General features: G+C 41.7%; 1 protein-coding gene across 10 annotated transcripts in view; it reads right to left on the bottom strand.

The window, feature by feature from the left end:
* FBRSL1 (fibrosin like 1) overlaps positions 1–20,992 on the bottom strand; it is a 757,721-nt gene that overhangs the window by 114,967 nt on the left and 621,762 nt on the right. For 8 of the 10 annotated variants that reach the window (XM_073313631.1, XM_073313638.1, XM_073313635.1 and 5 more), the window contains one exon: positions 11,186–11,239. The exons of the other annotated variants lie outside the window; for them this stretch is intronic. In XM_073313631.1, coding sequence (XP_073169732.1) covers positions 11,186–11,239 — 54 coding nt within the window. The remainder of the gene's footprint in view (positions 1–11,185; positions 11,240–20,992) is intronic. 10 annotated transcript variants of the gene reach the window in all.

Consider the following 20,992-nt stretch of genomic DNA (forward strand, 5'->3'; position numbering starts at 1 on the left):
AATCAAACCAAACCAAAACAGGGAAAGGCTGTTTTGTTAGATCCTCTTGCAGCCCCAAGTTCAAAGGCAGGGGGAAAAAAATAATTTCCACACTAAGAAACCCTGTTCATTTTTGGGGTTGAGCCATTTGATGCTAGGCTGGGTAGCACAAGTTCACCTAATCACATCTAGCGAGAACATGGAAGGACTATATAGCTCCTTAAGAGAACCCAAGAGAACGCCTCATCAAAGCCATATTATGTTTCACTCCCCACCAAAGTCACGAAACTCCTATGCCAAATTCAGAGCAACACTTAACACAGACACCAAGTAAGGGTGTGTAAGTCAGTCTGAGTCTAAGTCCTGGTCTACACTACGGTGTTAGGTCGAATTTAGCAGCGTTAGGTTGATTTAAAAATGACTGCATCCACACAACCAACCCCGTTCCGTCGACCTACAGGGCTCTTAAAATTGACTTCTGTACTCCTCCCTAGCGAGGGGAGTAGCACTAAAAATCGACCTTCTGGGTTGAGTTTGGGGTAGTGCGGACACAAATCGACGGTATTGGCTTCCGGGAGCTGTCCCAGAGTGCTCTGGACAGCACTTTGAACTCCGATGCACTAGCCAGGTACACAGGAAAAGCCCTGGAAACTTTTGAATTTCATTTCCTGTTTGGTCAGTGTGGCGAACTCAGCAGCACAGGTGACCATACAGTCCCCCCAGAATTGTAGAGCATAGAATGTTTCTACGCTCTCCATATCATCTCCGTCCCTGAGGTTATCGCAGGTTAGAAGGCAAAAAACCCGCACTCAGGATGACATGTTTTCTGAGCTCATGCAGTCCTCCTGCACTGATAGGGCACAGCTTAATGCATGGAGGCATTCAGTGGCGGAGGCCAGGAAAGAATTAAATGAGCGTGAAGAGCAGAGGCAGGACGTGATGCTGAGGCTAATGGGGGAGCAAATGGACATGATGAAGCATCTGTTGGAGCTGCAGGAAAGCCAACAAGAGCACAGACCCCCGCTGCATCCACTGTATAACCGCCTACCCATGTTTCATAGCCTCCTCACCCAGACGCCCAAGAACATGGGGGAAAGGGGAGAAGAGAGGGGGAGAGACTCCAGGCATCCAGCCACTCCACTCCAGAGGATGGCCCAAGCAACAGAAGGCTGTCATTCAAACGGTTTGATTTTTAGTCTGGCTACAATAAGCAATGTGGCCTTGTCCTTCCCTCCTCCCCAACCCCACCCGGGCTACCTTGTCCGTTATCTCTTTTTTTTTTTAAATTAATAAAGAAAGAATGCATGGTTTCAAAACAAGTTACATTATTCCGAAAGGGGTAGGGTGGTTGGCTTACAGGGAATTAAAATCAACAAAGGGGGTGGGTTTGCATCAAGGAGAAACACACACAACTGTCACACCGAAGCCTGGCCAGTCATAAAACTAGTTTTCAAAGCCTCTCTGATGCGCAGCACGCCTTTCTGTGCTCTTCTAATCGCCCTGGTGTCTGGCTGCTCAAAATCGGATGCCAGGCGATTTGCCTCAACCTCCCACCCCGCCATAAATGTCTCCCCCTTACTCTCACAGATATTATGGAGCACACAGCAAGCAGCAATAACAATGGGAATCAGAGTAACAGCCGTGTTAGTCTGTATTTGCAAAAAGAAAAGGAGTACTTGTGGCACCTTAGAAACGAACCAATTTATTTGAGCATAAGCTTTCGTGAGCTACAGCTCACTTCATCGGAATGCATCCGATGAAGTGAGCTGTAGCTCATGAAAGCTTATGCTCAAATAAATTGGTTAGTCTCTAAGGTGCCACAAGTACTCCTTTTCTCTTAACAATGGGAATGTTGGTTGTGCTCAGGTCTGACCAACAGCGCCAGCGAGCTTTTAAACATCCAAAGGCACATTCTACCACCATTCTGCACTTGCTCAACCTATAGTTGAACTGCTCCTTACTACTGTCCAGGCTTTATGAGTCATGGGAGCAAGGGGTAGGCTGCGGTAGGTGCAACCGTGCAGTGCTGCCTACTGGGAGAGCAGCCTGAGGCAGAAGCCTTCAGCTCGCAGGAGAGCAGAATTGCAGTGGAAGAGGTGGAGCCATACACCAGGCCCTGGAAGTTGCTTGGAGCCGGGTAGGGAAGACGTTTTCAGAACCCCCGGCCAAGCTACATGTCTGATGAGGACGGCTACCAGTCCTACTGCACCGTCTGCTGCAGAGTTGCAGGAGAGCAGAGCTGCAGCGGAAGCGGTGGAGCCGTACACCATGGACAAGGATGGCTAGTAGTCCTACTGCACCATCTGCTGCGAAGGCACCCAGGAGCTGCTGCTGTGTAGCAATGCCAGCTGCTGCAGGTGCTTGTGTCGAATGCTTGGAGGTCCTGGTAGGGCAAGGTACCTCGGCCAAGGCAAAAGAGCAGGAGCCCTGGAGCTGTTATATATGTCAACCACAGAAGATCTATGGGGTGTTACAGTGCCGACCGGACTGGAATGTATGACTGCAAGACTTCTTCACCAGCAACAAAGGGCAGGAATATGATGCACCTAAAATCTAAAAAGGCCCGCACATTTCCCAGAGTCACTACCCTTGACAACAGAACGTCAATGATTTCATTGGCTATTTGGATCATAGCAGCCCCCACAGCAGACTTGCCCACAACAGCAGCAGTGACGGTGAGCTGAGCGGGCTCCACGATTGCCGTGGTATGGTGTCTGCATGGGTAACCCAGGAAAAAAGGCACAAAACGATTGTCTGCCATTGCTTTCACAGAGGGAGGGGCGACTGACAACATGTACCCAAAATCACCTGCAACAATGTTTTTGCCCCATCAGGCATTGGGAGCTTAACCCAGAATTCCAATGGGCGGCGGAGACTGTGCACCGCTCCGTAAGTCGATGCTGGCCACAGTAGTGAGGACATACTCTGCCGACTTAATGCGCTTAGTGTGGACATACGCAATGGACTGCATAAAATCGACTTCTAAAAATCAATTTCTATAAAATCGACCTAATTTCGTAGTGTAGACATACCCTAAGCTGCCTTAGGCCCCTGATCTTGCACCACTGAGATCAATAAGACTCTTGCCATTGACTTCAACAGGAGCAGGTTTTTAAATTACATGCTGAAGAGCCTGAACACAGCGTAAGAAGTGTGCATGTGTGCGTACCTACCCTTTTTCACATCCAGCTACAAGCAGCTTTTTCTGCTACCTTCCTCTTTTCTGACCCCTTACTGTAAAAGTTATACTGATTTAAGACTTCCTTGGACCCTGTAATTTACACCACTATAGGCATCAGCTCTGAATTTGACCCTCTGTATCTACTGACAAAAATACAGCATCTACCTCGAACTCTCTCTGAGTCACTCTATCTCGTTTACCTTAGCATATGACTAACTCTATTCTCTTCCCCTCCTTACTGCATCACCATAATCAGTTCTGCAGCAACATCCATACTGGCAACTTTAGTGCCTTTTACTGTACACTTGGCTTGGTTAAGCATTTTTGTTCTCTGGTCTACTTCTCTCTTTAAAGGGTTTTGTGGTATGTCTAAAAAGATTGCCATATAAAATTAACTGTATCATATCTGATGTTGAGGGGGACAAGTTAAATCCAATCCCTGAATCAAAACTAAATAAACAAAAGATTCAGAGAGTGCTGTGTAGTTTACCTTTGAAAAAATTATTATTAAAGGCCTGCATTGCCACAACTGTTCACGGTTACAGTGAAGTGACTGTATTCACTTCAAAATGGGAATTCTAATTAGTTTTGCTGGCTGGAACTTCTGATATAGGGCAGTTTAAACAGCATTACTGAAATTGCATTTCTTGTCTAAGCTGACCAACAGCTCTACTACTTGACCGCTTTTGCTATTAGGCCCTGTCTACACTCCTGCTGGAGCCAAATTAACAAGATCCATGCTTACACATGGTTCTTCCTGGCATGGAGTGAACACGGTTTTGTAAAATGGTTTGTAACCCCACTCCATCCCTGTGCGTTCTGGCCAGGGAAACTGAGTTAGTTGCAACCTAAGACCACACGTCATGTTTAAACATGGATCAAATTCAAGCATCGGCAGGGATTTACTGCAACATGCATTGAGTGGTAGATCTGCTTTTTGTGTAGAATCCTTGTGTATAGCATCCATGCTGCAAAACATGACATTGCATTAAGCAGATCCTCACAAAACCATTCAGCTCTGCTGTGGAGGCCATGAGGAGAGCTGAGAAAAGTCTTATGAGGCTCTCAGGCCTACACTGTGCAGTGGAAGATACATTCACCTGTTTCTGAATTCTCAATTCAATGCAAGGAAATGCAAAGTTTCCAGTTGCAAATGCTAAATCTTTTAAAGCAGAAAAAGTATAGTCCTCCTGACAATGCTGTTTCTTAATAGCAATCTCTGAAAATCATGCCTTTTTAAGGCATCTCAAGCTGGGCACCCAAAAGCAAGTCACTTTTGAAGGACCTGGCTGAGGATCCTGTTATAACAGGACACGATTCCGAAGGGTGCCTTTTGTGTTATTTCCTATGCTTGGAAAAGACATTCAGTCGAGGCTCACTAAGTGCTCCCTCCCACATTCCAAAACAGCCACTTGAACTGCACATGCAGCTCTATCATATTTGTTTGTATCTTTGCATTTCTAAGCTCTTGGGGACAGGGACTAAGTTATGTTTTTAACACAAATACCTGGCACTGGCTATATTATAGGACTCGTCACCTATAGATCTCAAACAATTTTGAATACAAAGATAAGTTGTGTTATCCCCATTTTACGGATGGGAAGACTGAGGCACAGAGAGCTGAAGTGACTTGCCCTGCATCACATGGCAGGCCAGTGGCACAGCTAACAGAACCCAGGGCTCTTGACTCTCAGGTCCACTGGATAATGCTGCTTGTGTATTTTTACAGATGCACAAAGCTGCGTAGTAGATCTCTAGTTATTGTTAAACCAGACAATGTGCTAATTCTGAGATTTTTGAAATACATCACATTCTGAATCTTGCTAAAAGTAAAAATAATAGCAAACGGAGCTTGTAGCCACAGAGGAGAGAGATTTATACTGAAACACCAGAATCTTGAAAATCGGCAGGACATTTCCAAAAAAAAAAAAAAAGAATTGAATACAAAGAAGCAAAAGAGCTTCTTAAACTTCCATTTAAATCTCTCAGTTCTCTTACATGCTATTCCTAGGAAAGGGTTTGAACTGTGATGAAGGGAGTTGTGAGATACAGAAGCACGATATGCTATGTTTTCATGATTCTTTTCATGAAGCAGAGAGTAAAATCCTTGCCCTTCTCTCTCTCCTTGGGCCATTCATCTTTTCCAGGTAATGTAAAGCCGTTCACGCACCGGGTGGCCCTACTCTCCCAGGATCTTAATGTTTAATTGTCACAAATAAATTCCAGCCTCGATCCTCACGCTGCTATTCCTCCCCCCCCCCTTCTTTTTTTAACTGATCATAGCCTGGGATCCTTTCATGTTGCTAAATTCATCTTCGGATTCATCTTCGGCCAAGATTACAAGGAGGTGGCAACACGCACTGCTTGTTGCAACCACTATGATGAGTCGACACCTTGCCAAAAGGCTGGCCTAAAAATGGTAATTGTGTGTGCGTACGTTCATGCCTCCTAGTTTATTTTATATTTTTGTTCAGCTGGAATTAATCAGGAATGATAAACACTGTTTGTCTTCTAGAAGCAGCAATGGGGGGGATGAAATATGCCTCTTAAGCTTATCAGCTTCAGTGCCGCTGGCTTCTAAGCCCTGGATAATGGGCATCCTTTCAGGAAGGTATCAGAGGTCTCAGGAGGGGAGACAACACAATGGTGTGACCTTCAGCTAATAAAGCCCACCCTAGAGTCCAAAGAAGCGTGAAGAATATTGACAAAAGTTCATATTTACAACAGCCTGGATTCCTTCCAGACACCATTACCAATTTAGACAGCCAGAGCCAACATACACACACAAAGCCCATCTCTTTTCCTCTCTCCCTTTCTCCCCCATGCTAGCTGCAAAAATGAGTTGGAGCATGGCAATTCTTCGCTAACAAGGCACTGAAACCACAACCCTCCCTCACCCCCACCAACATCTTTTATAATGGAGGGTTTTTTTTACACAAAATAGAATAAAAGTTTGCTTTCCATCTCACTACATGGTACTGTCCTCTACATAAGAGTGGGGAAGGTGGCTCCTGGCTTGGATTCTCAGTGCACCATCCTATCAGTATATCTCTTGATATGTTTACAATGATCTAAAGAAAAGACAGCCGACTTATTTTAAAAGAACAGTTTTTTTTTTTTTAAATGGGCTCTAGCAATAAATGTAATCACAGTTAGATTTAAGAAGCCAAAGCTCTTTGGGGCAGGGACTGACTTTTCGTTCTGTGTTTGAACAGTGCCTTGCACAGTAAGGTCCAGATTCATGACTGGGTCTCCTTGGTGCAACCACAATTCAAATAACCAATATTAATAATAATAAAGACCTTTTCCAGGCTGAAGATGGAACTGTGCTAGCATGGCTGTTTCTGACAGCTCTCTAAAATTTCAAAACAGCATGAGGGATTTTGATTCTATTCCACCACCATGAAAAACATGTTACCCTAACTGTGCTATAGACACGCTCTATGCCCCTAACAATCAGGTAGCCTGCCAAAGGTTTATCTTTGATCTCATAATTATCACAGAAACGGTGACCAAGTCCATTCAACTGCAAATGCAGAACCGTATTCCCTTGATAAAGGATATACCAGACATTAAAACCAATATAAAATCAATCTTAGCCATTTTTTAATTTAAGCATATCACCAGTAAAAGAGAGAAAAAATAAAAGCCACTTAAACTTCTTTCCAAATGTTTTTCTACTACAGAGGTGACTCTGTATCTCTGGTGGTCTCATTAACAGCTTCAAGATGTAATAGGAGACATCACTACACAAGTGTCTGGAAGATGGAAGAAGAAAACTCATGACAGCTCCACACAACTCCAGAGCTAACAAAATGGCTCATTTATATTTCTTTCCTTCCCACATGGGATCTATTTAAATTAACATCTACACAAATAACACTTCTTCTCTGTTTACTATGGACTGGACAGCTCACAAATAGTCTTCCAAATCCCTCTAGTCATTGCACAGAAACCCCTGTATAGTCTCCTTAGCCATTCAATATACACTTGCTCTAAAGAGAGTTCAGGAGATAGAGCTGGGCTGTATTAAAAGTGGCCCAATTATACATTTATGCTGTGTTTATTGTTGTCCCACAAACAAGGTGACTGGTTGTATGAAGACTCTAATAAAAGATGGCATACGTGGGCACTAGATAGCTCAGGGGATTGATAATTGGAGAAAAAGCCTACAGTTTAAGGTCAAGGTTTCAAATCTGGCCTGGTTCTATACTGGCTGTTTAATGGCCGAACTGGCACAGCATAGATCTAGCTCCCAGCAGATAGTTATCCATACCCACAGTATAGATGTGCTGGCAATGCTGTAGTTGCACTGGCATTCGAGACAATGACCAGATTAGCTGCCCTCCATCCTCGCTTTCAACATTTGCTCCAGAATTATTTGTACTGGTGACAAACGGAGGCGAGGTGACAAAATCCACAATAATACTAATTTAGGAGGAGTCACACGTACCAGTGGGGATGGAGAAGTAATACCAAGAGAGCCAGCAAGTCAAAGAGCAGCAGAAAAGTAAAGTCATATTCACCTTGGGTAAAATGCAAATCTTAAATAGCTGGGAGAAAATAATCCAAAGCCGTGATATTCAATGTGAAGACGAAACCCGGAAAAGTGAGATGGATTAGGTTGTGGAATAGTCTCCTGTGTGAAGCAGGGAGTATTTGCTTGGTATGATTAGAACTGGACTGGAGAAGGCACTAGATGATATGCTATAGCAGAAAACTCTGCATTAGTAGGGGGATAAACCAAATGGCCTTTGAGGTCTTTTAAATTAGTAACATCTATGACTGAAAGGAGATGTTGCAGCGGCTGTATAAAGGATTCAGACCCCACTCCACACACTTGCCAATATCACCTCATTATACATTGCTCCAATTACCGAGGCACTAAGCCATATTCCTCCCTTTCCCCAGGTTCGAGAACCAAATTGTTTATTTTCTCTATTTTTTAGGGCTTGCTGTCACAGGTGGAACAATGGTGGAAAGGATGAAATGCTGCCAGAGCAAGTGCTATCTCCACTGTGAAGACAATGTAGATCCAGCCTTTGGACAACCCAAGGATACCGTTCTGCCAGTGCTCTGTAAGCAGTGTATACAGACCTACATCTTTCTTAGGATACGGACAGCCAGCATGCGTACATGGTTTATTTCAGCACTAAACGAAAGTCCTATGCTACCTAGGAAATACACCTCCCAAACGGTGTGGCACAATTACAAAATGCAGCAATATCTATGTAATCTTTGAGACAAAAAAAGGAAATAGTTTAGGATTCAGGGATTGTTAAGAATAATGGATTTAATATTGGCCAAGACCAAGCTTGGAATCCAGAGGCAGCTGTTTCCCTCAGAGTTTCTCCTGACTGACTGCTAGGCATTTTACTAAAGATTTCGCTTGTGCAACTGCATGACTAAAATACAGCACACCCTTACCATAAAGCCCTTTGTTACAACATCTTTGCTATAAAGCTGCAAAACCTTGGCTCCCAAGTACATTAAAACCTTATAAACCTGCCTTCATTTTAACCGTGCAATATTTCAACACACAAAGCGTTTCTTCTGAAAGATAGCCCTTTAATGAGGAGAGAAGTAAAATATATAAACCAAACCTCATTACAGCCTAATTTCTAGGAGATAAGCAAGCTGTTATAAAATGAATCTACAGCAATCACATTTTATACAGCTTGAAGGTTTAGCTCTCTTAAAGAGCCCTGGCCACGCTGAGGATGAGTTTAAAAAAAAACAAATGTATTGGGCCACATCCAGAATTTTGGCTCTACTGCCAGCTACATATTGTATGTTTTGTATACTGTCACAAATTGTGATGTCAAACCCTACTGCAACTTAACAAAATGACCTGTCCACTGGAAGTTAGGAGGCGGATTCCAAGTTATTATAGACACACATACCCTTATGCCTTGTCCACATGCAGCTTTTACTATGCTGGTACAGTTAAAGTGGCAACGCCCCCCAGTATATACACAATTATATCAGTATAAAAGGTCAGTGAAGTAAAATAAACGTTACCAGGTATAAAGTGCCCTCATACCTGTATAACTGTGTCTACGCTAGAGCTTTTACGGGCATAACTATATTGGCTAAAACAAACCCCTGCAAATCACACACTTTGTTGACAACAGTTATACTAGTAACATTTTGAAAGTTTTAGGCATTAGACTGTGAGCTTCTCCAGCCAGAGACAGTCTCTTCTAGAATGTCTCGACAGAGCCTACCACATGGATTCTCAATGTGAGGTTCATAAACAGGTGTTAATGGATATGACGATCCTGCTCTTTTCAGATTGCTAAGTGGAAGGAGATGGAGGAGGGAGCTCCAGTGTGAGCAAGGCTGGACATATTGTGAGTGCTACCACAGACAAATACATAATAATACATATCTAGGCACTTTAATGTTAGACAGCTTTGCTGATTATATACACACCCCTCCATCTTGATAATCAACAAGAATGGTGAAAAGACAGAAAAAAAGTCTACGACCTTTCAAAAATGAGTTTCTGGCATATTAGGATGGCTCTAAAAATGTTTACTGAATGTGGAAGTAGTTCTTTTTTTAAAAAAAAATAGGAAAATTCTATTATTTCCCATAAAACATCAAAAAGAAAAAAACGAGTGAGCAAGCAAACATAATAGGACAAAATCTTCTTCCAGAGACTGAGCTATTTGCCTACCACAAAGAACACCCTGAACTAGAATGGTTTAGAGGACTCCAACCTTTTGGCAGTCTTAATTTAATCAAGAAACCATCATGGATTATAATTCTTCCAGCCCAGCCTGCTGGCTCTCACGGCTGAAAGGAAAGCTTAGCGATGATTAGGTATTTACTACAATCGATAAAGAAAACAGCGAAAGATTAGTGTAAAGGTAACTGGAGAGGAGAATGGCTTAAAAATTTCTTTAAAAAACCACAGCCAGGAGAGGCACTTCATTCCATCTTTGATTTGCAAAGTCCATTTATCATCAGAAGATGGGAATGTAGCAATAGTTGAGGCACAGTCAGAAAATTAAACCAACCAAACAATGAAACCCATGAGGTTCTTTTGTTCCCAGATGTTCTGTTTTGGACAATAATGTAGAAGGATCAGAATTTCAGCAAAGGATAGTCTTGCTTCTTTGTTGCTATCACATGATCCTGGTCAACAGCAGCGTGAAACCCTGCCACTGTTACTATGACGAGGTTAAGATAACTATTTCCCCTTATCTTCTTGCTATAGCTCATAATAAATGAAATTCTGGACTGAAGGCAGCATATTTTTCCCTCATTGATTATTAATACAGGTTCAGCACTAAATACACAGCTCTCTCTACAGTAACAGACAAGTTTTTGCAATTGCAGTTTTTAGAGAAGACCTCCTGGGGGACATAAGACCCCCAATACTCTGTTGAGCTACAGAATTAGAAGAAATAACCTGGCTTTGAATCCTGTCCCCATATACTTTCCCATCTTCAAATTTTACTGACAAGATTATCTCTTCAAAGCCTACAGTGAAGGAACAAGAGATTTTTTCCCCCTTAAGTCACACGAGACTTATCCAGCTCATAATGACATTGCCACAGGAAAAGACTGTGGGTTGGACAAGTTCGAACCAGTCTGTCAGTGAAACTGACAAAAAAATCACAGAAAGTCCAGTGTTAAAGTACACTAGCATGTGTCTTGCATTAACTCAACGTTTCTGTTTACTTTCATAAATTTTTCCCCTTAACCATACAATTAAATTGGTAAAAACTATTATTGGGTGCAGATGCCACTTCATTTTACAGCATTCCATTTTCGTTTGTTAATGATGGAGAATTTGGGGTTTTGGAAGGCTGACTTGGGGCACGTGACAAGCCTGTAACAAGGCCCTGAGCTAACAAGTTAGCCTTTAGCTGCCATGGAACTGTCAGCAAAGCACTGGCTTGGAGACAGAGAGAAAGAAAGAGCAAAAAAGACAGAGAAAAAGACCAATTCAACTGAGAGAAACCAAGCTAAATCAGTCTCCAGTGCCCATGTTGGAGAGACTTGATCTCATACCTTGCTTGTTATCAAGCCACTCCTGATACGAGGCAGCTCCAGCTCCGCTGAGGTCTACAGACAAAACAAAAAGTTTCATTCACATCAAACACAAATCGTGGAAACCTTGTTTAAATGGCAACCTTCCTGGAGCAGTATATTATCTATGCATGGCCCTAGTGGTTTAAATAGACAGTGCTGTTTCGCACCAACCCAGGGTAGTGAATTTCTTTGTCCTTAGAAGTAAGGGCATGGCACTGTTCCTCCAACTCTGCCCATCTGGTTCCATGCTGGTGAGGGGCTAGGGGATGGAAATACTCAAGGAGAGAAGAGGGGTAGGGAAATGCCATAGTGGGTAGGTTCCCCAACCAAAGAAATGCTGGCATACAAAATTTGTACAGAGTGTCCCTTTAAGGCCCACAAACATAATAAATCAGTGGTTCTCAAACAGTGGTCTGGAGAACACTTGCTTATAGTTTGTGGAAAGCTGGCTGGTCGCAGGGTGCCGGCTCTCCTTTTGGTTTCTAGCCACTGTGTCACATTAAGGAAACTAAAAATGCTTTACCATATTTTCCTAACATTACTTTTCCCCATAATCAATTGCTGTAGTTGCCAAAGAGGTTATTTGATCATTGGTGGGAGGGAAGACGGTCCATCAGACATTCTCTATTAAGACATAACTCTATTAAGAGCTGCCTCAAATAACGGGAAAAAAAAGGTGGAATCTCTGTTATTAACTGTAGTAACAACCAATCTTTAAAATAATAATTATTAACAAGGTTCTAAAGGCGCTCCCGTATCAGCGTGCAAAGTGATAGAACCCCTGTATACATGGGGATTTTTACTTTGTTTAATAACATGGTTTAAACTCCTTTATGGCAGAACCAGGTTCCAACATGGCTTGGACATAGTGTGAACAGATTCAAGCAGAGTTAAAAACCCCAAACTAAACAATGTTCCTATATGTTTTTCTACCTGGACATAAAATTGTTTGGCATTCATGCTGGCAATCTAAACCATATTATAATCCAATTCAGTCACAATATAGTTTGAAGAGTCCTTAAAGCAAGGTTGTAAAACACACCCCAAAAGCCTGTGTAAATCAAGGCTTTTTTGAGGCCCATATGCACTGTGCACATACAGAAGTTACTAAATACAGGCAGTAACCAGGCTGAGTCCAGACATGGTGCACAGCATGATTCCTCACAGTGTGAATGGTCCATGTTTAAACCTTGCTCATGGGCAGAACTATAACATGATTATCAGGCTGTAGCTGGGATTTAACTCAGCTCTGCTGTGCAAATGGGGCCATCGAAGCATGTCAATTGTCTCAACCTGGTTACACTGAAGGTGGCTCTAGCTGCACTGGTGATACGACCCCCCATAGGATTTGAGGTTAACACACCATTCATCCCTACTATTTCAGTCTAGTTGTCAGTAGATACACAAGACAGCAGTGGGCAAATCTGTTTACGAAGACAACCTTCACCGTGCAGAAGGGATAGGAAGGCTGCTCTCCTAGACAACGATTCCCGAACACCAAACATCGATTACATTTCTGTCCCTACAAAATTTGAACAGCTCCCTAAAAATATGACGCTCTGTTATTCCTTGCAGGTACTGCAAATGCAATGCCACAAAAGCTGGCCTTGTATCTTTGCTCAGCAAACAGCTGGCAATGGCTCCTGGCACACACACACAAAGATTCAGACTGGATTTATAAGGATTCACATTCAGCAATAGTATTTAATGAATAAAAAGGAAAAATTTAAAGTTGCCCCAATGTTTATGTTGTGTAAATCTGAGATAATAGATCTTCTCCCTAATCCTAATGAGGTCTTCCCATTAAAATCTTTATTAGCTTCTAGCTCAGCAGATTGCCAAAAGGCCCATCACAGTTTCCTTATCGCTCAGTACCAAGATCTGCTTTAACTTATACAAATAGCTCTGAGATATTTCCCAGCTTATCAACATTGCCAAGCAGACTGTCTTATCATTACTACTGCACATAAAATAAATGAGCTTGGGATGATATGAATAATGGCATTTTCTGTAGGCTGGTTTCCCATTACATTTTCAACAGATAGTAGATTTAAACTTGAGCACACACAAAAAGGAGAGGGAGAGGATTTATTTTAAAATTTACCTTTGTTGCCTTAGTGTCTAGCATGTATTTTTAAACTCACATGAAAAGAGCAGGCAATTAATTTTGAAAGGGACTAGAAAAGCCTCAATTCTCCTTCTCTGAAAATCCCCAAATGCACAATTACTTCTGGGACGTTTCTTCAGCTGCATTTGGTGGATAGTGGCAAGGACAACACTGCACACTGCCTAATGAAGCCATCTTCATTACGATCTTCCTTTCTCTAGCTGCTACGTGTATCAGTCAGGCTGGGAATTGAAATAATGAAAAGCAACAGAACTGTATCTGAATAAAAAGACTGGACGACAGAGGTCTCCAAAGCCTTCTTGTGTCTGATTAGACTGTGCACACGTGGCACATTAATAGTACAGGGAGAGTTTAACGCAGCAAAAACTAGGGCAATGAAGAGACCAGAACACTGAAAGACCAATATCTCTCTCAGTTTTCATGCCAGCAAGCAGGGAGGTCATATTCTGGTAACCACTTTTCATCCGGCAATCGCTACAGGGTTAAATGCGTTCCCGTTCTCCAAATTCCCTGTCACTGCATCAAGGTTATCTATTATTGGCAGTGACAGGTGAAAATTAATCTCCTAATTATTTCTTGCTGCATAATCTGCACTGAAGAAGTAACATAAAAGGATTACAGTGCACCATCTATGGAAGGCTTTTCTAGGGAGCCAATCATACAGTGGGATAGGAGGCAGGTGTTAAAGAGGTATTTGTGAAGGATTTCCAACTATTCTGCAGACAAACTACATTACAGCTTTATAACCTAGAGCTTTGGAGTGAGGATCCACTTGTAGGTGACTTAATGGCAAACTCTTTATTCTGTTGTTGATTACTTATGGAAGAATAATGATTTGTACAGAACATGTCTTCTGGGCAGGAGGGCATTGTGTATCAAGTGCTAGAAAACTATAACTAGACACTGCAGGAGTGTAGTCCAAGTAGAGATTTAATTTTCCCCACAGAAGCACTATGAAATTACCAGCCTTTGGCTTCAAATAACCATCCTTTTCTCCCACCCCACTTAATACAAGATAAAATTCTTGTAGCTACTTGGGACTGCAATCTAAGTCAATGATGAGATGAGGCTGGTAAAGGTTAGCCAGCCACATTTTCAATAACACATAAACGATCCTTTGTAACACACTTTCCACAAAAACACAAACTAAACTGTATGCTTTTAAGAGTAAACATCTTTTTTAAATCTACACTTTACAAGCTAGACAGGAAAATCTTTGACTTCAATGTAAAAATCTCAGTTGTCTTGAAATGATGGAATTACAGTAAACTCTGTCACTCCAACTCACTTTGCATGTGCACAAAAGCAGGTTTTATTTTTAAAAGACCAAACGTTGTATTATGCTTTAGCCTTTTCGAAACAACCTTAAACAGGAGAACAGGGTGCTTTTTTAGCTTACGTTCTTTTGCAATTTATGCCCTAATAAAAATACTATCCGAACTCATATTTAAATAAGGAAACAAACAGAATAGCACATTTCTACAACCATCAAGAAACACTAGAAGGTAATCTTTCGACTTCTCCACGTGAAAGCGTAAAGGCAGGAATGACTAGCTGCAAAGACATGGGCAGTTTCGTGACACATGACTGTGGTTCTGATTACCATCCCTAAGCACTGCTGTCTTGTCAAGTTCCTTCTCCAGCTGATAATATTAAGATTTTGAGCCTCTCTGATGGTAGTGGTGTACTTCTTGACCTTTGCTACAGGCTTCAGAAACTGCAGTAAGTCCTTCGTCTAACCTCTCAATGTTGAAGCCTAACACTAATTTGCATCTTTTCAGAAAAACTAAATCCTGTTCCAGCTTTGAAAATAATGTATTGATACAACAAGCATAACAACACTGATTTAAGTTTGAACCACCTCACTTAGGACATGATAGGTAGATTTGAACAGACTGTTGGCACTTTAAAGAAACAAAAATAAAACTCTCATAGTATTGTAAAGTTATCAGTTCCTTGAAACTGGGAGATAGGCCTGAATGAATTATTGTACTGTACTTTAATAATCACAAGATGGCATACAAAATATGAAAAAACATTATCAATAAAGTGTTGTAAGGAGGGTCTGGACTTCAAACAAGGCAACTGCAATTTTATTTCTAGTAAAAATTGTTTAACTACACAAATGACAATTACCAAAATCACCACTAGGGGGCACTATACTGCCTTCACTGCTTAGAATTAGCACGGTAACATTGATGATTGTTTTTTAAATAAAAATAACACTTTAATGTGTTTTTATCTGCAGGAAAAATACCTGATACTTTTTTTTTTTAACAAGCCATTTAAAAACCTATTGGAATTGCCAGTATGAGTAGAGATGTTAAATTAGCACTCAAGTGAAAGGAATTCCCCATTAGCTATAGAGTTCTTATGAGTCTTCATTCTGTTCATCCGCAGATTTAAAAAACTTTGAATCCACATGTAATAGTATATATAACATTGTGATAGTCTAGATTTTCAGCTCCCAAGGGTTAAAAGCTCTATTTAGAATACAAATATAAACATCTTGAACTGGTGAGAACCGGGGAGGATGGAAATGAATAATTTCCCAATTAAAACAATTGGCACTGAAACTTTAAAAATATTTAATTATTTTAACAACTATTTTATTCCATAGGTGAAATTCAGGTCTTTGGAGGTCCTAACTACTAGGACTCTGAAAACACACATCCAGCTAACTAGGCATATTAAATCAAACAAGATTATGCAAAAATATTTTTTATTTAGAGAAGTATTAAAATTTTGTCCCTACATGGATAAAACCATATGAGTTTACCTCACTAAGGTTAGAGATTATCTTTTCATTCAGATCGATCTACCACAGATAAACAGAAATAACTTAATGAGGGCTGTGATAGAAGTATAACCTTTTAATGTTTAATCTTTGGCATTAAATATGTCACACAAAATTAATGACTGCCGTTTCATATTTTTTGGAAGTTTTAATTTCTTAGTAAGTTACCAAACATCTGTAAATGTAATTACTAAAAAGAGAGATACACCCCCAAAAATCTCAAAGTAATATGCCAATTTTACTATCACTGCCAATTTTTTACAGTATTGTCTTGTTCACAGAAGTCTGAAGTATAAATTATTATGCAAAGGCATTTCAGAAATATGCTCCACAGCAACTTCATTATGTGATGTACAAATTCTCCCAAGAGATATTATGTAATGGCAATTTCTCCTTCCTCTCCCTAAGGATTATATTTCTCATTACATCTCCTGGTAATTGATCAGTTTAGGAAACAATTTCTGATAAATCCATATGTTTCCCTACCTGGGTCACTGTTTCCACCCCACACTCAGCATCACAAAAGACCGCAAGAAACAACAAAATATATTTCCATTTGTGATACCAAAGTGTTTTCCCTAATTCACCAGTAATATTTGTTGACCAGTGCTATTTGGTGAGAGAGAACACATTCTGGTAAATAGCATGTCAGACTGACTTCAAGTCATTTTGTAATTTTACACAGTCATTGAAGTTAACCAGGATGTGTATTCTATTCTGATTATACAAATAATTTAACTTTGAAAGAATCTTCTGTGATTACTTAAAATCTGTGTGAGAGAGTGTGACCAATTTCTGCCTCATATCCAGATTGGAGTGTTTGGTTATTATGGGTCATTCAATGCGAGGATGCTGAAAAGCAAGCCTATTTAAGGTATAAAATGAAGTATATGCCTATGCTTTAACAATGTATTACATAGCAAAGGTTAGTTCACTAAGGAATTAATTCCTTCATGTGTAATTTTTGTCAACACATACTCCACTAAATCTCTTGTAGTTCTTTTGGTTAGGAAATAATCTAATATTTCCACTCTTTACCAAAGTTCAGTATTTGACCTCATATTCAGCCTATGTACAATTTCAAGGTCAGCAAATACCAATTAATATTAAATACCTCTAGGTTAGCAACAGACTTCTAAAGTATACACTGACGCCTTTCCTACATTAGGGTACTGGACTTATTTGTCTTGCTGCTATTATGTTAGGCAAATATGTACCACCAGTTCTAATGGATTGCCTCTCTTTATGCAAAGCCAGCTGATAAAATAACATGGGAATATATTTTGCTCATTTCATACTCTGCTGTTCATTTACAAAAATAGACTCAGCATCCCTTGCAAAAATAAGTCTTACAGTTTCACTCAATGTAATCCACCTTTAAAATAACATTTTTTAGATATAATGGGGCAGCTGTTTTAGAGAACTGATGTTAATGAAGGAAATTCTTCAAAAGAACCTTAAAAAGTGTATCATTTATAAGAAGTTAATGCTGTGTGTTGAAATCAAGCTTCCCTTCCTTGCAAGTCTGCATGTGGGGAAAATCGGATTTATACATATACACAAACCACTGAAGTAAACTCTGACCAGGGATGACCAGAGATTTAACTCCTTAGGAATAAGAACAGGAAGCTTCTGTTTCCATGTAATACCTTAACAGTCTTTTCCAGTTGAGACAGACTTACTTTCAGGGGTGGATAATGAAGCAAATAAATCCAGCAGGTATTGTGGAGGGTAGACCAGCTGAGGAGTCTTGTGTTAGACAATCTCCAGGACCCAAAGCAATCATTGAGAACAGTAAGTAACTTAGATATCTAGAAATATTTGTTCTATATGATGAAGTCAAAAGGATCTCTGATACTATAATCTTTCAGGAAATAAGGATATGTACAGAGATTAGTTATTTATCAGCCTGATGACATAAACACAGAACTCTTCTGTAAGATTTTGCCATCCCCTAAAACATTAGTTCACTGTTTAAAAATGAATTCAAATACCCCCTTTTTCCAAACTCCCTTTTCAAGACATCTTTGATTACCCAGTGACTTCATCCCTGAAAAATTGATAACTTTTAAAGATTCAATCCTGAATTTTTAATGGGATTAAATATTTCTTTCCTATTAAGTAGATGGTGGGGAAAAGTAGACACACTGACAATCACATCATCCAAACAGTCAACTCAAACCCTGTATTTCAATTTTGCCTACACAATTCATTAGACTTTAGAATGCTGTTGAGGTGTTTGTTCAGCCAAATGACACCACGTTAAAATGGACAGATTTTTAAGGACCACTTTTAACTTCTTATCCTTTGTGACTAAGGAATTTTAACTGTGCTGAATGAGTTAACTATCAGCTACTTTATACAGTTAAAATTTCTAACAGAGGTTTAACTTTATATTTGTTATAATTAATTAACAATATTCTTGGACAAATATATCTGCTACACAGTATTCTGGAACAAGGACAAAACTGCCAAGAAAATACCCAAAAGAGACAAGTTGTGGATATTGTACTGGAGCATTCTACATATGAATGTACAGATTTGGTTTGGGTGGGTGGAATAAATAGGTCATTCTGAGATCATGTTACTACTTTCATTCCTTCCTTCCTTGTGTTTGAGGGCATTTATATGGCACTTTAATAGGTTCAGTTTCCCTGGTTAATTATGCTTGGAATTGTTGATTCTAATAAGTTTCTCAGTCATTATGCATGCCTTCCTTTGAGATGTTGAAGATCCCTTGTAAATTACAAGAAGGTGTGTCCCTTGGGGGGTCTGCTAATATTACTTTATTGCTTGGATTTAATAAATGTTTCTCTACTTATGTGTTGTTTTAACTATTCCTGTTTTACGTGGACTGTGTGTGAAACCCTCAACATTTATCTCCCTTTCCCCGTTGTACATCCTTCCGCAGACAGGGAAACTAGGTAATGAAACACATGCACCCCTTTCCTTCTTGTACACAATCACTACATCTGCAAGAGAAATCTCCTCCCATGTCCCTTCTGTGAAGGCAAAGTTTCAAATGTTGTATCATTCCCAGATCCCTGATTCCGGCAGCCCTGGTCTGGAAATACAGCCCTGTGTTTGCTGATGAAGGCAACAATTCACTATTTATTATTTTCCCCCTTCTTAAGCTGAGGGGGAATATGTGGTTTGCACAGAAGGAATGTGCAAAACAGATTGAAAAACAGGCTGTCTATGAAAAAGCGACACTTCCCAGCACATCTCAGAAGGTTCTTCCCTGCTAAGTCTGGTTTAAACGTTTTTTTTTTTTTTTTTTAAAAACTTCCATAAATCTGCATTGAGTATTTTTTATTTTTGCCTGTTTGTTTCAAAGCAGCCGGACACAGTTTCTGATTATTGGTGCTTTTACAACGGATGCATCTGGAAAACTCACTCAAAGAAAAGAAAAAGAAACCCCATGGAAAGCAGGAAGAAATAATGAGAAGGACAAAACCTGTGGTAAGATTAGGAAAATTAAACAACCTCGTCAGTTTCACTGACAGAGACAAAACAACACAGACACACACACACACAACCAACCACCATGCACCAGGCAGAAAATAGGGCGATTTCCTTCTCCTGTCTGACCGCAAAGCCACTTAACTCATCATCTCCTGAGGCAAGGGGAAAAATATTTCTAACCCTACTCACCCCCCCCCAGACAGAGGTGCAAAACCGAAACAATACATGACGCCTACATGCTCTGAACTGGCCGTGGAGCAAAGGCAGGGGTAGGGGTAGTAATGCGGGGGGACGACGACACAATGCGTCTTCCCCAATCTCCCCCCCCCCCGCCCCCAAATGTGCTTTTACTTACCCCAGCTGCAACGCCGCCGGAGAGCCGCTACAATACAATCAACAGCACAGTCGGGCAACTTCAGGAAGAAGGGATAATCCACAATGCGAAAAAAGAATAGATATATGTGTATACACACACACACACCCCGGGGGTGTTCGGGCGGGAATCCAGATCAGTCTTAATCCATAGACAAAATGCGCTGATCAGCTCCGGCGGGTGCTACCGGGGGGGTGGAAGCGGGGGGGGAGGCGAGCCTGGCTCTGTTTGCACAAAGCAGCATAAAACACAACCACCCAGGGAGATGCCCTGGGATCCCGGCTCCCCCTTCCAGCCCCTCCGCTCGCAGCGGCGGCAGCCGCCGCGTCTTGCCCGGGCGCGCTGCACTCCTGGCCCCGGGAGCGGGGCGCTCCGGGCTCCACGCCGGGATGCCGGGCGCGGGGGCGCAAGGGAAGGGGGCAAAGCCGCTTTCTGGTGCTGGTTTTTATTTCCTGTCCCGCCGTCGTCGTCCCCCGCCCCGACCTCCCCCTCCCCCCAAAAAAAAAAATTCGGAGATTTTTTTTTTTCAACTCAAAGTTTGTGTCTCCCTCCCTCCCCGTCTGTTGGTGTGGTGTGCTGGGGGGGGGGTGGTTTGATTTCCCTCCCCCCTACACCCCTCGCTTGTATCCAGAAACTCAGCTCAGGAGCAGGAGCGGGCCCATGGTGCTGATCCAGGCAGCGGCGGTCACGGCCAAGCCGAAGCCAGCCCGGTTCCGACCGGCATCAGGCAGGCGGCGGCGGCAGAGCAAAGAACCGTGCCGCCCCCAGCATCTACGGACTCCCCCCGGCTGGAGATTTCTTCCGCTCCTTCTTTCCCGCCGTCAAGCCTCGCGAGCCATTATTCCCACGCGTGGACATCCACGGGACCCCGAACCGGCGGCGGCGGCCGGGCGGCGAGAACCCGCGCTGGGCTCTGCTCCTCCGGCCAGGCTGCTCCGGCGGCAACTGCGAGCGGCTCGGCGGCAGCACTCGCGGTGGCGGCAGCGCGGAGCCAGGCTAGACTAATCCAGGCACGAGAGGCGG

Source organism: Lepidochelys kempii, chromosome 15 (genome assembly GCF_965140265.1).
Source record: "Lepidochelys kempii isolate rLepKem1 chromosome 15, rLepKem1.hap2, whole genome shotgun sequence".
In the NCBI taxonomy this organism is placed as follows: domain Eukaryota; kingdom Metazoa; phylum Chordata; order Testudines; family Cheloniidae; genus Lepidochelys; species Lepidochelys kempii.